The sequence below is a fragment of the Caenorhabditis briggsae genome (assembly GCF_000004555.2).
Source record: "Caenorhabditis briggsae complete genome, chrIV, whole genome shotgun sequence".
NCBI lineage: Eukaryota > Metazoa > Nematoda > Chromadorea > Rhabditida > Rhabditidae > Caenorhabditis > Caenorhabditis briggsae.
The window spans coordinates 8,756,584-8,775,671 of record NC_013487.2 but is presented as its reverse complement, the minus strand read 5'-3'; the positions used below and the strand labels follow the sequence as shown (position 1 = coordinate 8,775,671).

General features: G+C 39.9%; 5 protein-coding genes across 5 annotated transcripts; 1 reads left to right on the top strand and 4 right to left on the bottom strand.

The window, feature by feature from the left end:
* Positions 1–227: 227 nt before the first annotated feature.
* Positions 228–4,780, bottom strand: CBG06150 (the record flags this gene model as incomplete). Its single annotated transcript, XM_045235643.1, has 7 exons — positions 228–624; positions 961–1,339; positions 1,388–2,390; positions 2,437–3,225; positions 3,274–3,990; positions 4,331–4,624; positions 4,700–4,780. 7 exons carry the CDS (start codon positions 4,778–4,780, stop codon positions 228–230), a joined length of 3,660 nt encoding a protein of 1,219 aa, XP_045093058.1.
* Positions 4,781–5,182: 402 nt separating this feature from the next.
* On the bottom strand, positions 5,183–5,707 carry Cbr-mbf-1 (the record flags this gene model as incomplete). Its single annotated transcript, XM_002633344.1, has 2 exons — positions 5,183–5,347; positions 5,396–5,707. 2 exons carry the CDS (start codon positions 5,705–5,707, stop codon positions 5,183–5,185), a joined length of 477 nt encoding a protein of 158 aa, XP_002633390.1.
* A 783-nt stretch (positions 5,708–6,490) lies between these two features.
* CBG06148 lies at positions 6,491–8,257 on the top strand (the record flags this gene model as incomplete). Its single annotated transcript, XM_045235642.1, has 7 exons — positions 6,491–6,595; positions 6,791–6,997; positions 7,041–7,314; positions 7,363–7,522; positions 7,595–7,853; positions 7,901–7,982; positions 8,112–8,257. The coding sequence occupies 7 exons, from the start codon at positions 6,491–6,493 to the stop codon at positions 8,255–8,257; spliced, it is 1,233 nt and encodes a 410-aa protein (XP_045093059.1).
* A 984-nt stretch (positions 8,258–9,241) lies between these two features.
* Positions 9,242–11,760, bottom strand: Cbr-sms-1 (the record flags this gene model as incomplete). The annotated part of the gene is given in 7 exon segments (XM_045235641.1): positions 9,242–9,430; positions 9,479–9,654; positions 9,708–9,997; positions 10,044–10,249; positions 10,285–10,338; positions 10,354–10,610; positions 11,709–11,760. The coding sequence occupies 7 exon segments, from the start codon at positions 11,758–11,760 to the stop codon at positions 9,242–9,244; spliced, it is 1,224 nt and encodes a 407-aa protein (XP_045093060.1).
* Positions 11,761–14,724: 2,964 nt separating this feature from the next.
* Positions 14,725–18,861, bottom strand: CBG26309 (the record flags this gene model as incomplete). The annotated part of the gene is made up of 3 exons (XM_045235639.1): positions 14,725–14,747; positions 18,541–18,630; positions 18,771–18,861. 3 exons carry the CDS (start codon positions 18,859–18,861, stop codon positions 14,725–14,727), a joined length of 204 nt encoding a protein of 67 aa, XP_045098479.1.
* Between the last annotated feature and the right edge of the window lie 227 nt (positions 18,862–19,088).

The window sequence follows — 19,088 nt, the reverse complement described above, 5'->3', positions numbered from 1 at the left end:
CTCAACAAATGGCATGTTGAATATCACAGACAGCATTATGCTCTGAAATGAAAAATTGGCTATTTCCTATTTGGGACAGCTTTGGTAAAATAGGATAGGACAAATAATCGAAATCAAGCGGAAAACAACCAGAAGAGACAATAATTTAATAAATTAAAGGGACATTGATGGCAAATGAAATTTCGATTATAAAGGAATGTCAAGGATCGAAGATAAAAAGGAAAAACCTAAAACATATCCCCAAGGAAGAAGTTGAGCCCACGATCAATAAGATAGCACATGACAAGATCCGCCGAGACACACATCAGGAGAGCGTTTCGAAGCTGAAAAAGAAATCGTGAATTGATAAAAATGCGAAAAATAGAACTCACTTGCTCAGGAAGTACGACCAACTCGAATTGGTTCATAAGATCCGTTGCTTGCCCGCTAGCCAGTGTAAATACAGCACTTCCAGAGAACATAATGCTGTAGAGCATTGCTTTATTTTCGAACAGTGACTCCATGAAAGGTCTTCCTCGATAATTAACGGCAAAAGTGCATACTTGAAGCGCCATCGAAATGATATAGACGGTGGTGTTTAGGATGTTTGGTGTGAATTTGGCCTCAAGATCCGCTGGTCCAACCCTAAAAAAATGTAAAATTGTACATGAAGATGGTGTGCACCCGGTGGCAAATCCATCCAGAAGCGACCTTAGATCTTCACGAATTTCTTTCGGCGGGGATGTCGGCCCAAATCACATACAAACATGACCTGGTTCCTATCCGCCTATAAGTCTCTACGCGGGGGTCGAACTAGCGATGGTCGAGGGCAAAGTGTGCGCGCTAACCAGTCGACCACTCGGCAACGGCCAGTAGAGGCGCAGAGTGTGTTTGATATTGGTTGCGCCGGCGGGCAATGTGCGTGTAGACGAATTGCAATGAGGCAACCCCTCTTGTACTCTTCTGTGACGCAAAACTTACTTTGGATCAGCTTCATGCGCCAGTCCAACGATATATAAGAGGCACGAAAAATGGACAATGAATTGAAGTGTCACAGTGAGAAGAGTATAGGCATTGAAAATGTTAGCCATTGGACGCTGTCGTGATAGTGTTTTCAGAGGCTGAAATTCGGATATAAATGGAAAAGTTGTTTGATCACACACTTTCGACTTGGAAATAAATAGGAAACAAGCAGCGAGAAGAAGACCTTGAATAGTTGCTTGAGTGTCACTGAACTTGACACCATCGAGATATAGAGCAGAAAGCGAGTAAGCAGAAACAAGAGCATTGAGAGCCAAGATTTTGAACATCTGGAGTGTAGTGACCAATGTACATCGTCCTTGCTTGATGACATGACAAACTGGAAATTTAGGTTATTCATAACATACAGGCCTAAAGTACAGCTTACTTGATGCAATTGAGGTATATTTACTGGTGAATGGTGCTGCGATTGAAGCATCTCCTAACTTGATTACCATTGCTTTCTCTTCGTCTTCCAACTCCTTCATTAAACTTTCCAGCCGAGCCTGAGCTGGGTTATTCATTGGACTTGGAGCTGTTCTGGCACGTGCACCGGGTGGAGCATCACGACGAGACTGATTAGGTGGTGGAGGGGATCCGGGAGAATTGGCACGAGGAGGAATAGTAGCACCACTACGAACCAATGACTTGGCTTCTTCGATTTTGGCTTTTCTTTCTTTTTCGAGCTCTGCCGCCTTGTCAGCATCGTACGGATTCGTGAGCAAAGCAACTCCAACATTCGAATGTTTTAAAGCCCCGACATCGTTTGTACCATCTCCACACATCAGTGTCACTTTCCCCAGAGACTTCAGTTCATTGATAACTCGTTCCTTTTGCTTTGGAGCCATTCTCGCAAACACTTTGACATGAAGAATCAATTCTCGAAGGAAAGTGTGCTCATTATGGACCAAATTATGAAATGCAGAACCAGTGAGACAAAATTCATGAGATGTGAAAAACGCTTTCCTTTCTAATTTGTTCGTAGTTTTCGGTTTCAATGGAAGCTCTATAGTTCCATCAACCGATTTCCAAATCCAATCGACGCCGTTCTCGGGCTCATCAAGAACCAAAGTTTGTGAATATTTTTTTGTGAATTTAAGAACTTTTGCAACATGACAAGCGGTCAGAGGATTGTCTCCTGTGATCATCACGACTGCATGAGAACTATCGATGATTTCACGAATCATCGATTTGGTGTCGGTTTTTAAGGGACAAGAGATGACGACAAATCCAGCAAAAGTAAGGTCGTTTTCGAAACTTTCCCGTTTTTTCTCTCGTAGTTCTCCAACACGAGTTTCTCCTAATTTACGGGTTCCCATTGCAAGAACACGAGCTCCTTGTCTGGTGAGACGCATGTAGGTTTCATCGTAATCAGCAGGAAGTTCAGTGTACTGAAAATAATAAATTAAGTGAGAAGGCGTAACAACTTTCACTCACCATATTTCTAAGAACTTCCGGAGCTCCCTTGACAGCAGATATAAAAACAGTATCGGCAGTTCCGGATGCTTGATAACCGGCAACTACTGTCATTCGTTTCAAGGCTGACGAAAAGTGATATCGATGGAAGATTTTGATACCGGTGATTCCTTTTTGTGATTTTGGAGGCATTACAGCGTCTCCTTTCGTTAAAATCCAGTCACACCAAGACAGACAAGCTTTTTCGAGGGGATCTCCAACCAAGTCCTCGTCAAATCTAACCAGACTGTGGCAGGAAGCAAGAACTTGTAGACTTTGCAACGGTAGATCTTCCACTTTACGGATCATTCCCTCTTTCTGATTGTTCAGCGCTACTCCTTCTACGACCAAATTATCCGTTGTCAGGGTTCCAGTTTTATCAAAACAACAAATATCAACTTTTCCAGCGAATGGAATTCTGAATGGTTCTGTGCAGAAGATTCCTAGCTTTTGAAGTGCCATCAGTGAAGAATTGACGGCGAGAGATAGTTCGATGGGGAGCTCAGGAGGGATGACCGATGTAAGAATAAGAGTGCATTCCAGGAATAACTTGTACTTGCTTCTGGTTTCATCTACTGATCCCTTGATCCAGAGATATGCTGCCGCAGCAATTGCGAAGATGAGAAGGAAAAGAATGAAGCAGAAAGTTTCCAGATTGTTTGCTGTTGCTTTCTTGACACCGAACATAATAGTACGGAGAAGTTTGCCCTGAGAAGTATTGAAACCAGTGCGAATGACATAGCATATACAGTTTCCATCTGGTGATTTCACCTGAAAAATGTGTTTTGTTTGTCTTGATCATAATATTTTTAAAATTACCATTCCCTCGGCAGCTTTTCCAGGAGCAGTGTGTTGCACGATCTTTGTTCCTCCAAAAATAACATGAAGTCTGCTGTCGTTATCGATATCGAAAACCTTTGATTTTTCAACATCTTCTATCGGTTCTTTCATTTGTGGTACACTTTCTCCAGTTAACATTGATTCATCCACGATGCAAGGTCCTCTTAACAGTAGCAGATCGCATGGAACACATTCATCTTCTCCACCTCTTCCAATTGATACAATGTCTCCAGCAACGAGCTCTTCAGTCTTTATCTTCATCCATTTCTTGCCGCGCAGCACACTGATCATATACGTTTTATTTCCCATATTTCGAATCTCCGACATATTTTTCATTTGTTGTTTCACAAGAGTTGCTTCGAAGGTCATAAGCATGAAAAGTGTGAACAGAGAGTAATACCACATATCCTCGAGACACCACAGACCAACACAGAAAACTTGGAAAACAAAAAACGGAGCAGTGGCTCTTTCGATGAACATCTCCAAAAACTGTGGAACGACCATCTCAGTTTTATTATCACCCAGAAGATATTTCGCTTCTTTCACTTGATCTTCTGTTTCGAATCCAAAATTTTTTTGGAAAAATTCCATTGGCTTCGAAATATCCAGCGTTTTCGTTTGGAAACTTCCGGTTTCTTCTTCCCAGGTGTAATGAACTCGTTGAAACTCAAACCATAACTTCGTCTGTTGATCTCTCTATAAAATTATGATATTTTTAATGCCGCGTTCAAAGTAGCCTCCAGGAACTGGAAATTGCGTCCAAAGCTGTTAATTTTTCCAGGTTTTCCATGGACTCAAAACTTCGATTCCCCTCGTTGTAGCTGTGTTTTTTTCTTCGACATCAATTCGAGGTCCAAAAAAAGAAAGTTTCTTGTTAATTTACAGCGGACCTCGAAAAATTAACACAGCTACAACGCGGAAAATCGGAGTTTCGTGCTCCTGGAAAACCTGGAAAAATTGGCAGCTTTGGACGCAATTTCCAGTTCCTGGAGTCTACTTTGAACGCGGCATAACCAATTGAATCAAAGATATTTACTTTTGTTCTATTCAGCAGAACTAGTTCTGGCCATCCATTATTCTGTGTTGGTTGGACGCATACATGGGATGATTTCCGAACATCGCTCTGCTCGGAGCACATGAAAAAACATCTCACTGGCATTAGCCAATGACAGAATAGTAACACAAGTGCCAGTAATACGAAAATGACGGCATATCCGACCATTCCGAGTTCATAATACTCGTCATATCCAAAGTTAGTCAGCCAAGCATATGTCCAGATAGAGGTGATGACTGTAAAAGTACTTAAATGAAAGCTGGGACGATTTTCAGGCTAAATTAATCACAGATATCTAAGTAAATCTCCAATCTAATCTTATAAGCCTAAATTCTATAAAAATTTACCAGCAAATGGAGGAACATATAAATGAGCTGCTATCGGGCGTAAATTGTATGGCGTAATCGATTCTACTAACTGGTCGACACCCATAATCAGGGGTCGTTTGAACCCTGAAGATATTAGGTTTATATTTCGAAGATCGTGATCATTTGTAAGTATCAACATGAACGATTAAAAACGTTAGTAGCTTGTGAAAACTGCAATTTTTATAGAATACTAATTATCAACCCCTAAAACAAAAAAATTTATTTGAGATTCTCCTGTGCCATAGACGAACAGAAAAGAAAACAGTTTGATATAAATAAATACAAAAATATAACAAAAGCCGGAAACTCGAACAAAACCAAGGCGGGGCATGGGTAAGAGGGGCGAGAAGAGACGAGATACCCAATGAAACAGGAGACGTGAGGAAAGGGAATTTTGGGATTGATGAGAGAAGTACGGGGATTGTAGGGGGACACCAGGTGACAATCAAGTTGGCTGAGAAGCAATTCACTTCTTAGCAGCCGCGGCTGGCTTCGCCCCAAATGGTTTTCCGATATCCTTTCCACGCAATTTGACGCCGAGAGCTCTTTCCATTTTGGCTAGGATTTGTTGGTTCGGGACCGCTTTTCCGCTTTCGTATTCGCCGACGACTTGCGGCTTTTCGTTGATTTGCTAAAAATAAAGCATAAAACACTTTTTTAGGAGATGAATCTTTCTCACCGTTGACAAATCTTTCTGGGTCCAACCTTTGGTTGCGCGAGCCTGCTGCATCACTTTTCCAAGAGATAACGCGACTTTCTCGTGATGAAGTTCTTCCGTTTCTTCATCCAGTCGGAGAGTGTTCTTGTTTGCGGTATGTTGACGGTTTCCACCGGACATCGTCTTTTTCTCTGTCGAAATTTCAGCTCCAGAACGTTGAGCAGCATTCAGCTGTGAGGCGGACTTCAATGTCTTGTTGACAGGTCCACGCTTCGTGATCATAGTCACAACGTTTGGGTCGCAGTCAGAAGTTGGGCAACCGTACTTGGACATGTTTAGATTGAAGGAAAGGGATGAGGAGTAGAAAGACTGCAAGGATAAATAATCATGATTTTCATGAGTTTATAAGAACGAAAATATAAAGAAATATTACACAATCTGACTAATTGAGACGCCAGGAGTGCAAATAGTAAGGAATTGTGAAAAGTATTTTATCTGCTGTTAACGAGACATTCACTTTGTTGAGTCAAAAAACAACTGATTATCAATAGATTTAGTTGGGCTATCAGTGAAGCTTGGTTTGAGATTCATAAGAACATCCAAAAACCATCGTGTCTGCTTCTCGAAATTTCCACACGGCGGATTCGGAAATGTGTGCAAGCACGGCGACGCACAAATGCGACCCGCTTCCAAAAACTGTTTTGCTTTTGAGACCGTAACGAAGCCGACAAAACGAAAGCATTTTAAAGGTGGGGGGACATGAAAAAAATAATGTTCTCGAAATTCCGTTCAAAGATGCCCCTCGAGGAGTTGAACTTGTGAGGGCGATGATTGAGGGTGCGGCGCCGCTACCGACTGAGCCACGCGGACAAAGAGGAAACACACGGTAGAATGCATACTCCAGCTACAAAAAAACTACGAAAAATCTTCTGTCCCCCCACCTTTAAAGAAACTATTTTGAATATAATAATATTTTGAAAAAGAACTACAAATGTTAATTTCAGTTGTTTGTTATTAGCTTTCCAGTTCCATGTTGCTCGCATTTTTCCAACTTTCCTGAATGTATTCATGTTGATTCTGTGTCAATTTTAATATAAGCAAGATTTTCAGATTAAGATGGACGGCGACCAGCGTCGGAAAACTACTACAAAAGAAACGGAAGATCTCTGTAATCAACCGGTCAGTTCTTCCGAGTTCTTCCATTCTTTTTGTTTCGGCTTTGCTGTTCCAATTGAACGCATTTCCTTTTCTGAGAAAGCTCTCAGTTTTAGGTCTTTTGAAAACGAAAACACTTCAAAATGACACAGTTATGAATCCAATGGGATTATAATCCTTATTATTAATCATTCTTGAGAATTCAATTAACAAAGTTTTGTATTCGAAAAAAAAAATCAAAATTATCTCACTTATTTTCAGATCTCAGCCGAAAATATCGAAAAGCTTCGGAATCGGAGAGAAAAACCTGTTTCGGAAAAGTGCAGAGATAACCATGTTGTGTCCTCTAAACTCAAAAAACATGTCACTGAGCTGTCACACATACGAAAATCTGAAGCAGTCGATATCAGGATTCAGAAAATCAATTCGTCAATCGAAACATTGAAAGAGCAGTCGAAACCTTTGAAAGTAAGACGAAGTTTCATAACAATTGAATTGAATTATTTTACAGAAAGCTATGAACACTGGTCTCTACTCCATTGACTCTGATTTGATAGAGCTTGTTGCTCTCACAGCTCGTGAGACTCTTTTGGAAATTGGTTCAAGTGCTGCCGTCGATCCGGTTGATGTTGGATTGAAAGTCGCTGATGCCTTGAAACGAATTAACTCTGCTGTGAAGCATTATAAACCAGATAAAACTGACTGGTGCAATGAGTGGTTGTACGATGAGAATATGGATGAAATCGACGAAATCTACAATGGTATCTATGGGGATTCCGGACTTTGTAAGTTTATGCAATCAATTTTGAATTTCTATGAATTCTGAATTTCAGCTGAAAACTGTCGTCTTGCATCAAACCTTGCGGTTTTTCATCGCTGTGGTCGTGAAATGCAAATGTATCCGTCAGCGTCAGCAGATACGAACACCGATCAGGAGCAAGATGTTTACATCAATCCAGCACTTTACCCATTCAATGTGGACTGTGACTTTATGTAAATGGCTTAATCCTTGTATTTCCACTTTTTTCTTCAGACTCCAACTTGTTGATGTCTTTTTTTTTTCAGACTCCAACTTGTTGATGTCGAATGTGCAGAGAAACTGAAAAAAGTGCGCGAGAAAACCGAAAGAGGCTCTAGAAAGAAGGAAACGGGAGAGCTGGTGAAAGTGAACGATAAAGCAAGCAATGTCCAAAGTGAAGAAGTCTCCATTTCTAACGAATTGAAGCACGTTTCGAACATCTTCAGGAAGGAGATTAAAACTAGGAAGACAGACAAAATTCCGTATTTCGAATTTGTGATTAATCCTGAATCCTTCTCACGAACAGTAAGATCAGAAGTGGAATCACTCATTAATTTCATCGAATTTTTCAGGTTGAAAACATGTTTTATGTCTCGTATCTGATGCGTGATAGAACTCTGTTCCTCGTGGAAGAAAATGGAGCTCCGTACCTTCGTAAGTCTTTAAATATGATACTGAGCTGGCTCAGATGATACTGTAAATGTGTGATTAAATTTTTGAATATGATCAAAAATTGCAAGAATTAATTTCTTTTTCATGTTCGTCCAATTCCAATACTTCCAGAAAAACCACCTTTCGCCACGGAGGAAGAGCAAAAGCAAGCCGAGAATAGAAATTCCACACATGGAGTGACGTCTCTGAGCTTCGAGGAATGGAAGCTACTTTGTGGAGGATTCAAAAAGACGATTATCCAGCCATTGAAAGTTTAGATTGACATCCTAGCCAAAATCTGGATCTCATTCTTTTTTATCTAATACTTTCCGAACTCTGAAATTTTTATCATCCCGGCGAATGAAATTATTCTGATTTATTGAAGCTTGTATTAAAAAAGGAACAGTGTGTTTTTCAAAGGCGAGAGGAATGAGAAGTGTCTGACAAGAGAGAGAGAGAGAGAGAGAAACGCGCTATTGTCGAATTAAAAAAAGTGGAACCTGGAAAATTTCGCGGGCGGCTTCCCGGTCAATTTTCGAGGTCTTGCCCAAAAACACTACGGTAGTAAACGAAGCTTATTTCTGTGAATTATGTGGGATTTTCTGGACAAAATTTACGTTTCTTGGTATGAAAATGATCGCTAGCATCTCTAGAATCTGTCTTTCATCGAAGAACCGAACTTAATTGCGAAAGTAGCTCGAACGAGGCGAAACTCTGAAATATTACGTTTTTGCCGCGCTTTTTCGTAGATCAAAAAAAGCTACGCCTTTCAAATTCTCAGGTCCCACTTTTTTTTAATTCGACAATATGTGAGACAAAAATACTAGAAGGAAGAAAAAGAATGAGTGAGAATGATCACCCGTATTGTAATACAACGAAATCGATTTTTGGTGTGTGTGCGATGGGGGTGAAATGAACTTCAAAAGTTGGAAGAATGATGAGAAAAAGAAACGCAAAAAGGGCGGAGGAGCCATTTGAAAGGCAAGAAAATCTGTCTGAAACCCATAAAAAAGGAAGGCGGAGCAGCTGTAATGTCAATTGAAAAGTGCGCAGAGACATGCGGTATTTTTTGGTAGAGACATGTTAAAACGTGTGGGGAAGGGGACGACACCCGGTGCACATCATCGGGTTGGAAAGGAATAAAGAGAAACCAAGGAACTTGAAAAATGAAAGAGACTACTGACAGTTGGAACAAAACTAGCTTCACAAGGAGATGAAGGGAACTGGGAAATGTACAAAAATGGGATGAGAGAGAGAAAAAATCATTCGAATGCCGGTCGAGCACTTCCGGTCCGGCTTCCACGCGGACGAACGCGCCGGAAGGCATTGCACACTTGGGAGTACGATATGGGGCAGTCGAATCTACGTGGCACCGGACGTCGAATGTCTCCTTCGAACCACCGGAGCATTGGGAACCAAAACTCTTTCGCTTGATGGTTTTGTACGGACAGCTGAAAAAAAAAGTACGATTCAATTCATGAATGGATCCTAAAACTTACCCTTATGGAAGGATGCGCCGCCTGTGTATGGTATGCCCAGAAGACTCGTGTACACGCGAAGTACGATAGAATGACATCAATTGTGTAGTGTCCATGGGACAGAACTAAAAAGACCACACCGACTGCACAGACAAGCCATGATAGCCAATGAAGAATGTAGAACCGCCGTGGGGAATCTGAAAGTAATGCATTTGTTGCAAAACAGTTCCCATATCTTTTTCAAACTCACATTCTCCAATAAACAGAGCCGACACAACTAAAACTAATGTATGTCCACTGTAGATGTAGTCGCCACAAAGTACTACTTTTTGGTTGTCGAATAAATTGAGTCCCAAACCGAACATACTCCAGATTCCTCGCATCACTATTAACGAGAACGTTGCGTTCTCACCAAGCCGTGGCGAGCATTGAAAATCTTCATCAGCTTTTGGTACAGGTGTCACCATCATAGTGATACACCTCATACCGTAAAGAATCGATCCGATGAAACAGAGACGCCGGAGAACAATCCATCGATGCCTGGAATCGAGAAAATCATTTGAAACATCTGAATGTTCTTACAAACCTATGGAACAGAATAAGTACAAGAAGCGAAGCGAATGATCCTATCATCAGATTCTCACATAACCGAAGTCCCCATGGTATCTTTGTGGTCAACTCGAACACTATATCTGGTAGAGGAGCCGTCAGCGGATACCGTTCATGAATCCATGATAGTGTAATTGTGTTCCCCGCCGCTGCCACTACAAGCATCAGAAATGCCACGAGTGTCTTGAAAGGTGTTTTGGGGAATCGGTCATGTGGACTGGCCGGTTTGTCGCCAGGCATATCCAGTCGTACGGCGTGTGAAGGTCCTTCTTCTGGTAACAGGGGGCGTCATCGGCTGTTTCAGAATCCGAGCTCGAAGCGGCTGATCCACAGATACGTCTAGATGACCGGGCAATGGTTATAATATCTTCATCGTCCATTTTTTCTCTACTTTTTTTCTCTTCGTTCTGCTTCTTCTGATGGTTGCTTCGGCTGCTCGCCACTCCACCGTCACTAGTTTCTTCTTCCTTTTCTTCGTCGTCGTGCTGCTTCTCTACGGTTTCCGCAGCACTTTCCGAACCTTCCTCCTGCTCTCCGTGTTCGTCTGAAACAAAAAAAGATTATCTTGTCAAGATAGATGATAGAATTTTCAGAAAAAGTTAATTGAAGAACTTCAGCAAGAATCTACTAAACTGTTTGTTTCTTTTTTTTCGAGTAGGCCAGTCTCACTTTGTTTTTATTCTTCTTCTTCACTCCTCTTCCATTCGAACCATTCCCCAGGGTCTCATAGGCACCAAGTTAAGACACGAGCGGGGACTGGGGAAATAGGGCAACGAAAAACAGAGCGAAAGGAGGAGCCGACTTATGCAAATGGGAAGAAAAAATGGGTGGTGAGAGAGGAAGCCGAGTTCTCTACCAGGCACGCGTGGTGAACTCGGCGGTGACTCGGAATGGGGTGACAAATGACAAATATAGGTTAGCAATGTGAAAAAAAAGGGAAGGGCTTGAAGTGTGAGTGTATAAAATGATGTTTCTCTATAAGGAATAAAAATGATACTTTTGTTTTTGACAATATCGTCTGTTTGATAATACAAATAAGGTGTTCCAGACATATAAAAATGGGCAGGATGTATACTTACAGTATCGGTCAATAATATGTTTTTAGCTGATTTTTACCGTTTTCAGGAGTCTAAAGCTCGGCTGTCAAGTTTCCAATCACTTTGAAAACTTTAGAGGGCTTTTGGAGGGCACCCTACTAAATTTTCAAAGCGAAAAAAACGTTTTTTGTACATCTTATTGACCGGTACTGTAAACTCGATAAAACTGTATTTGAAACATTAAAACACTCCAATAGGAAGGAATTCATTAGCAGAAAGAGAGAAAACATTAAATATTGATGATGGAGAATAGAATCAAGAGAGCATACTGGGCAATTTTGAAGACGGTAGTTTATTGTTTCGATACGGGAGAGGGAGAAATTTGTTCTGCACGCCTTTCAAAGTTTTATGATTGCATTTTGTAGGCAAAAAGAAAAAATGGGCCTAATTACAATAGACACAGTAGTTCGATGGGTGCAACAAGGAAAAACAAGTTCGCAAAGTAGTTCCTCATCAATTTCTTGAGCAAATACAAAACAAAAACCCTAGTATTGTTCTATCCAATACTATTGATTTTCTAACATCTTCTGTTGAATAAAACATACCGTTTATCGATCCATAATTAGTGTATTGATATGGCGGACTGTTCCAGACCATTTTAAATTCTTTTCGAAACAGTTTCAGTCGAAATTGTAATGGTTTGAATAACTCAATACACAGAAGAGAGACCCTATGTCATGCGAAACAATGTTCGATGATTATGATGATGGGCAGGTGATCTTATCACTCGATATCAAAATTATTGTTCTATTTCCAGCAGAATTTTTGTATACAAACCAGTTGTGGGGAGGTAAACAAAACGGAGCGAATAGAAGAGTCTAAAGTTGTCTGCGGTGGGAGGAGGTGTGATAACTTCTTGATAATCAAATACCATAGGATAGACAGAAATTGAACTTTTGTTGCGATGAAGATGAAAAAACCAGTGATGCCGGTTGATCAAGTTTTTTAGTTGGAGGAGAAAAAGAGAAGCTTAGAAAAAAGGAAAGTTCATAATTCAATGTATCAATCATGGGACAAAAGAGCCTTTGTTTCAAAAAGGGAATCTTATCACAATTTATCTATCAATTCCTTTTTTGATGCCGAGATCGGAGTGGGTGAATATTTGAGCAAACAAATAAGTAGACAATCCGAAAAGCAATATTTATTGCGGAGGAGGAGAGAATGTTTCCCTATTCTCGACGACAATTAGAGTTACAGAAAACCATGATTTGTAGAGGAGTTGATTATCCACTGATAACGGAAAAAGGTTAGCACTGATAATGATAGCAAAAAGGGAGAGAGAGAGAGGAGCAAGATGACGGCGGCAAGAGAACAATTATGAGAGGAATGAGGTAAAATGCCGATAAACGGAGTGGAGTACGGACTGTCTTTTGTACTGTACGGGTAATATGCAAAAAGAAAGAAACAAAAGGAGGAGGACAGATTACCTACGCAAAAGAGCGTAATACGAACTGAAACTGATTGTGCTTAAAAACGAGGTGAAAAATTGAAAGTTTTTTACTTGATAACAGAGAACAGGAAAAGTAACATGATGATTTAAATTAAAGGGAGGGAAGGTGCATTTTATGATAGGGTGACTGAAATGACAACTAAGAAGAAAAAGAGAAGAAGAAGAAGACGAAGAAGGAGAGCATTCTTTGTACAGTATTCTATTGAGTGGGCAAACAGCAACAACAACAGAAAAGAAAAAAAAACCATCCGAAGATTGAAGAATAAGGCAAAGGAATGTTTTAAAAAGGTTTCAAGCGTTGATGGAAACATAAAAGAAAAGAAACAGTTTCACATGATAAATGCGAAAAAAAGGGAATTGGAGAAGTGGAAGATGGCTGGAATGCGATGCATTTCCAGTACGCAGAAGGAAATTATCAACGCTGATAAACAATTTCAAGACTATACTATAGATACGATAATTAACAAGGCATAGTTCTGGTAAAATGCACCGAAGACGCCGGAGGTAGGCCGGTTAAACAGGAAATTTCACGACTTCAGAAAAAAGGTTATTCTAGAATTTCTGAATTTGGGAGAGAGACAATGGAAACCACGTGAGATGACCCTTCGACCTAATATGAGAGACAAAGAAGTTTAAAACAGCCTTGAGGTGAGGTTCTGATGAAATGACAAGACGGACGACAGGGGAGTCAATGTCACATTTTGTTTTCCGCTCTTCCTCTATCTCTCTCTTCGAAAAGAGAGAGAAAGAAAGAATTAGGAAGAATTAGAAAGGAAAAGAGACAATTCGAATCAAACAGTATACTATACTCATTAGTCGATATTCTATTCCGGAGATACAGGAAAGGAACGAAGGGGAGTAGGTGCTGCTTTCTCATTCCGATTTGACCAGTAGCAACAGTAGCAGCTGTACATATCTGTTCTTCCCCTACGTCTGCGCCTCCGATTCCATCACCCTCTAATCCACATTTTTTCTTCTCCGGGCATCTTTTCTGTGGTTGTAAACTATACACTACCTCACTCACTCTCACTCTCTCACAAAGGCACCAACCATCCGGAAGATCAGTGAGAAAAAATGAGAGGGCAGGTTGGTAGGATAAGACATAAAAAATTAACGAGTGCGAAAGATCAGAAGCAGCAAGATGAACTATTATTCTACGGTGTCATATATGGAAATAACTATGAGCAAGACTTGCTCAGCAAGCCTTGTGCTCATAGAACCATTTTTCAAATTTCGAAATTTCGGAATGTACTCGCTTCACACTTCCTTGTTGACATCATGAAAGATCCGCCCGGATCAGCTGACTATGGGGAAACGATTGATTTTCTTTTAGTCTTCCCTAGTAACTTTCAGAAAACGCCTAGGCGAACAATATTGAATGATAAAATAGGAACGTCATGGAAAAAAAAAACATTTTTCATTGTGTCACCACTATCGGGAAACAGTGAGTCATGAAAAACATTGGATTTCGAAACAAAATCATAGGATGGTTTAGATGAAAGTGGGGGAAACCGAAACAGTTGCACCACAGATACAAATTCATGGAATCTCATAAACAAAATAGAACATGAGTAAAGGGTTGGCAATAGTAGAAGAAGAGGGGCAGATGTGTGTTTATAAAAAAGTGGATGGCCTTCGGACACTGATGCCCAAAAGTTCACAGGAGGCCGTGAAAACTAGGAAGGAACGAATCGTAACGTTCATCCATGAAATTAGGCTCGTCTTTGACGGTAACAAAGGAAGAAGACTTTTTCAAGGAGCCAGAAATTGCTCAGAGACTGAATGAGCCGGGTACCCGCACCCAACACGTGCTCCACGAAAGAAAAACGAATTTCTTCGTCTCACTAAATCCCTCCAAACCGAACCCTTACAAACTTTGTCCTCCAGTTGCTCATAGAGCTCATCAAACTATTATAACCATCTGTTTGAGTCTGAAGCCTTCAGAATCAGAAGAGGTAACTGTTATGTTGATCAAAACACAGATAAACCAAAACCGCTAGTATAAAGTAGAAAAGAAAGGGAAGATTCAGATGAAAATGAAAAGGAGAATAGGGAAGAAGAATGAAACAAAAAAAAACAGTGACAATCAAGAAAGAGAAAGAAGATATTGTTTAGATGTCTAGGTTCTTCCTATCTGTATGTTTTCTCTCTCTTTCAGAAAAGAGAAAATTTATTATGAGACAGAGAGTGACTTCGTTTTTTTCATCTTCCCTTACGGCGATGGCGACGTCTCTGTCAACGACGACGACGATGGCGACGACTACAGTCAGCCAAATAGTCAAAGGGGAGAAAAAGAGAATATTATGACGAGAGGAGAGAAAGAGAGAGTGAGGCGGATACAGAAGGCAAATTCGAATATGACGATGATGTGAGAGAAGTGAACGTAGAAGAACCAGTTCCCGAGACATCATTTTTCTCTGCTTCGGGACTTTTTTCTCGACCAGATAAACACTCAAAAAACTCTCATTGTTTCTTGATTTTTCAAATTTTTTGTATGATGCTTCAAATAATTTTTAGGCAAAAAAGGTAAGATATTTTCACTTGAAAATGTAGCTTTCTCTGTCGAATTGAATAAGATTCACAGATATTGAAATCACCGTATCGAGTCATGAGCAGTTATGAAGATACTGTTTTAATAGAGTAGCTTGAAGGAAATTAGAAAAATCTACAACGCCCAAGAAAATAGATGTTTAAAAACACTTTTTTAAACTCGAATCATTCGATAAAATACTAATTTGAAGTAAATGTCTCAAATTTGAATACTCTTGATCTCCAGGAATAAAAAATGATTGTGATAGTGATGATCAGAAAAAGTGTGTGAAGAGGTGTTTAATCTGATGGACTGATGGGATAAAAAGGAAAATTGAATGGAGATTAGTGGGGTAAAAATTCAGGAACTTGTACAGGAGAGCAGAGAACAAAACTCAGTGTGTCCTATTGGACTTAAAAGTGCAGTTTAATTTTTCCAAAATACAAATTTGACACAAGATTTTCAATTCTCCAAAATCTGCCGTTTCATACATTTTGAATTGCACTGGTTATCGAGAAAAAGCCCGAGAATCCTATGCTTCTTCTTTTTAAGCGAAAAAAACCACACATAATAAATGAGAGGAGGGAAGAATTGGTTGAATGTTTCTGTGTATTTCGTCCCCCACACACACACACACAAGTGTGTGTAATTTGTTGGTCATTTTCGACACAACGACGTCTTCAGGCCAGAAGCTATTGAGGAAAAGCATTATAGTTAAAATAATGTGTTGGGGGTAGGTATAGTTTGTGATGGCTATCCTTCGTTATAATGCAAAAAAAACCGAATATTTTTGGAGAGTTACCCGAAAAGGGTAAGCACACTAAAAATCTACATAATCCTCTTTTTTTCGAGTGATGTCGACGACGCGGCAGCAGGTAAGTGTTGAGTCAAAGTAATCTGTATACGGTTATTTTCTGCTGCTGCTGACATTTGGGATCGCAACAACAGAGAACTGTTACAGTCGTGTTTCTCTTTTCGATCACATCATTTAGAGATTTTCGAAGGTGGTAAACTTCACACAGTTCGTCAAAGAGGTCGGAACAGGAACACCGCAGAGGGGATCTCTAAAGTGAAAACCGAGAGAAGGAAACACTAAATGCTAAATGCAGGTCACATTTTGACCTTCTTTTTTTTTTGATTAAAAAAAAGATCTTGAAAAGAACATCTAGATTATGAAAAAAAGGACCCGTCTAGGGCGAATAAACATATAAGAGTGGCCTTATGTGTCGTCGAATGACCCCTCAAAGAGGATTATGTCCAGGTGGTGGTTATCAGAAAATGACAATAAAGAGAATAGCCAAAAAACATGTAACGGCAAAAACTGGTGAATGGGTTTTTGAATGTTTAAAAAATCATACTCCTGAATGAAATTTCGAAAATTGAGTTGAGACTGTCGAGTTTTAAAAAATGTGTGGGGTATTTTTAATCGGATGGTTGCGTTTTCTGGGTTATGCAAACAAAAAACACGGGCGTTCGGCTTGGAAAAACCAGAAGAAACTTCTATTAGATTGAAAATGTAGGCCTAGATTCTCTGAACGAATTCACATAAAACCAATACATCAACAAAAAAACTATCAGAAGGAGGAAGAAAAAAGAGATGGTTTCCGTTTATTTCATGTGCCCTTCGATCGGAAAATGCGCGAAAAAAGTGACTTTGCGGAAGGCAGAGGCGAAACAACAAAATAGGTAAAAGATATGCTGGTCGATGCCTTGTGATGATAAAGAAACATTCGAAAAGAGAATTATAGATGCAAATATATAAAAAGAAAACGAACAAATCGAAGAGATAGATCGAAGAAGAAGAAGAAGACCTGAGATATGGATAATTTGACGCCGTTGATGACATTGCGGTTTCTGCCCTCCTATACCCGCAACATATTCTGATCAGAAAGGGAAACACAAAAAATTTTCTATTTTCCCACACAGACTGAAAAAAAACAATCTTGAGGCAGAAATAGTTGAAATAATTTGCGGATATAGCGAGATTTCCGTATATACTTTGAAGTAGAGCCAAACCAAAAGTGGAATGACGAATTCTTCATACTCATCATTGCTAACGTTCAAGTGGTTCAATGTCAATTAGTGAGAGTGAGAAGTCGAGGTGTGAAAAGGGCAGAATTCCTTCTCTCTCGAATGGTTTCCGATTTGCATCAATTAGGAAATGAAGAGAAGACATAGGGTCATATTTTATACGACAGAGAAATGAAAGGAACTAAATTTCAGCTAATTCGCAAAAAGTGATGGTTCAGAACAATTCATGAACAAAAACTTCTGTGACAGAAGTTCTGTCTCTCATGGCTTGTCGATTTTTGTATTGAATATATTAATAGAAAATTGAGTGAAATTTCTTTCCCAAATATTGTTGTTGATGGAAAATAGCGAGAACCGTTTTTCTATCAAGGGATTTATGTCAGAATAACAAGATGTATATATAACTTTTGAAAATAAATTTGAGTGAGATTTAGAACAAGAACTTGAAAAAAGAGTAGCAGTATCTTTAACCCAAACCACTTTTCTATTCCCGAATACGAGTGGCGGAAACGAGAAAAGGGAACCCATTCGACCGTCAAAAAAACGAGAAAATAGGCTTATATGTAGTATATTCAGGATGATGGCCATGTCATAGATGGCTACAAAAAGGAGTTAAAACGTTGGAATTCTCGCATTGTGCCCCCCTCCTCGTCCCATTTTGAGGTTAGAGAGAGGATCCGATGAGAGGCGCAGACAAATGATTGAAGCGAGAGGAACCGAATAAAATAGAGGGAGGAGGATGGGTGGGGAGACCCAGAAACACGGACCTCTGGAATCGATGCAAAGAGCGTGCCGTCTGAAGAAGGGGAGCCTCACTAGAAGGGTCCCAGCTTCTCTGTTTCTCTTGGTTTTCTTTATTTTTTCACGAAAGAAGTAGAAGGACGAGGAGGCTCCGCTCCTTTTTTGTGGAACACTACAGCAAGCAACAACGAAGGATGACAAAGAAGGCTCTGAGAGGTATAAGTTGGTTAGTTCTGCTTTTACTGGAAGAAGAAGAAGACGGGCCCAAGAAGTTTACGGATGAAGAAGATGTAATCTGGATAATGCTCTTAGGAAAGAATTTTTTCTACTGCCGTAAGAGCTAAAACCGTATTCGCGCAGTGGCTCACTCTTTAAAGCTTGATACAGAACTAATTCATATAAGATTGTATTTTTATAACTTTTTAAAATTACTATTCGCTATTCACACTGTATTCTCCCATTGGCTCAATTTCAAGACCCTCTAGAAATTCTAAACGGTCAGTAATTGTTGACCCAGGTGGCAACTGTTTGCTCGAGTGAGCACAGAGCAGCGATTAAATGCCAATTTACCCTCCAAAAACTACACATTGTGACCTAGGTTTCTAGAGCAAAGAAGTACTCGTACCTTTCTCCTTAACTGGAGCGTTCTCGATTTTATTTCCTATAGTCGTTGTTGTTTCGTCGCTGCTCACGACGTTGTCTTCTAGAGCATTTGCTGAAAAAAATAAACTAATTTCGAGAATGATCCAGTTAATAATGAGACCATCGACATGGAAACAAATTCTGCGTGAAAGCTGAATCGTTCCAAATATATGTCGAATATTTAAAATATATATTAAACTTTAGTTAACCTACCGTTTGGTTTAACATCCTCGATTTCCGTTCTTTTTTCGGCTACTTGAATTTCCCCAGAATCTTCGTCGACAATCTCCACCGTCACCGACATCCTGAAAAAAAACATCCGATTGTTAGAAAAATGAAAATTCGGCACACCGAATGAGCGGCGAATACGACCTTCATAAGGAAGAAATAGAAAGCTGCTGGTTTTGACCGGAAAAAATTCGACATTTAATTTTAAAAAATTTAGATGAGGAAACTCCTTTTTTTTAGAATTCGCGAACATTGCGAATTCTCTGAAGACACCGTGACGCAAAAATGCAGAATTTCCTGCAG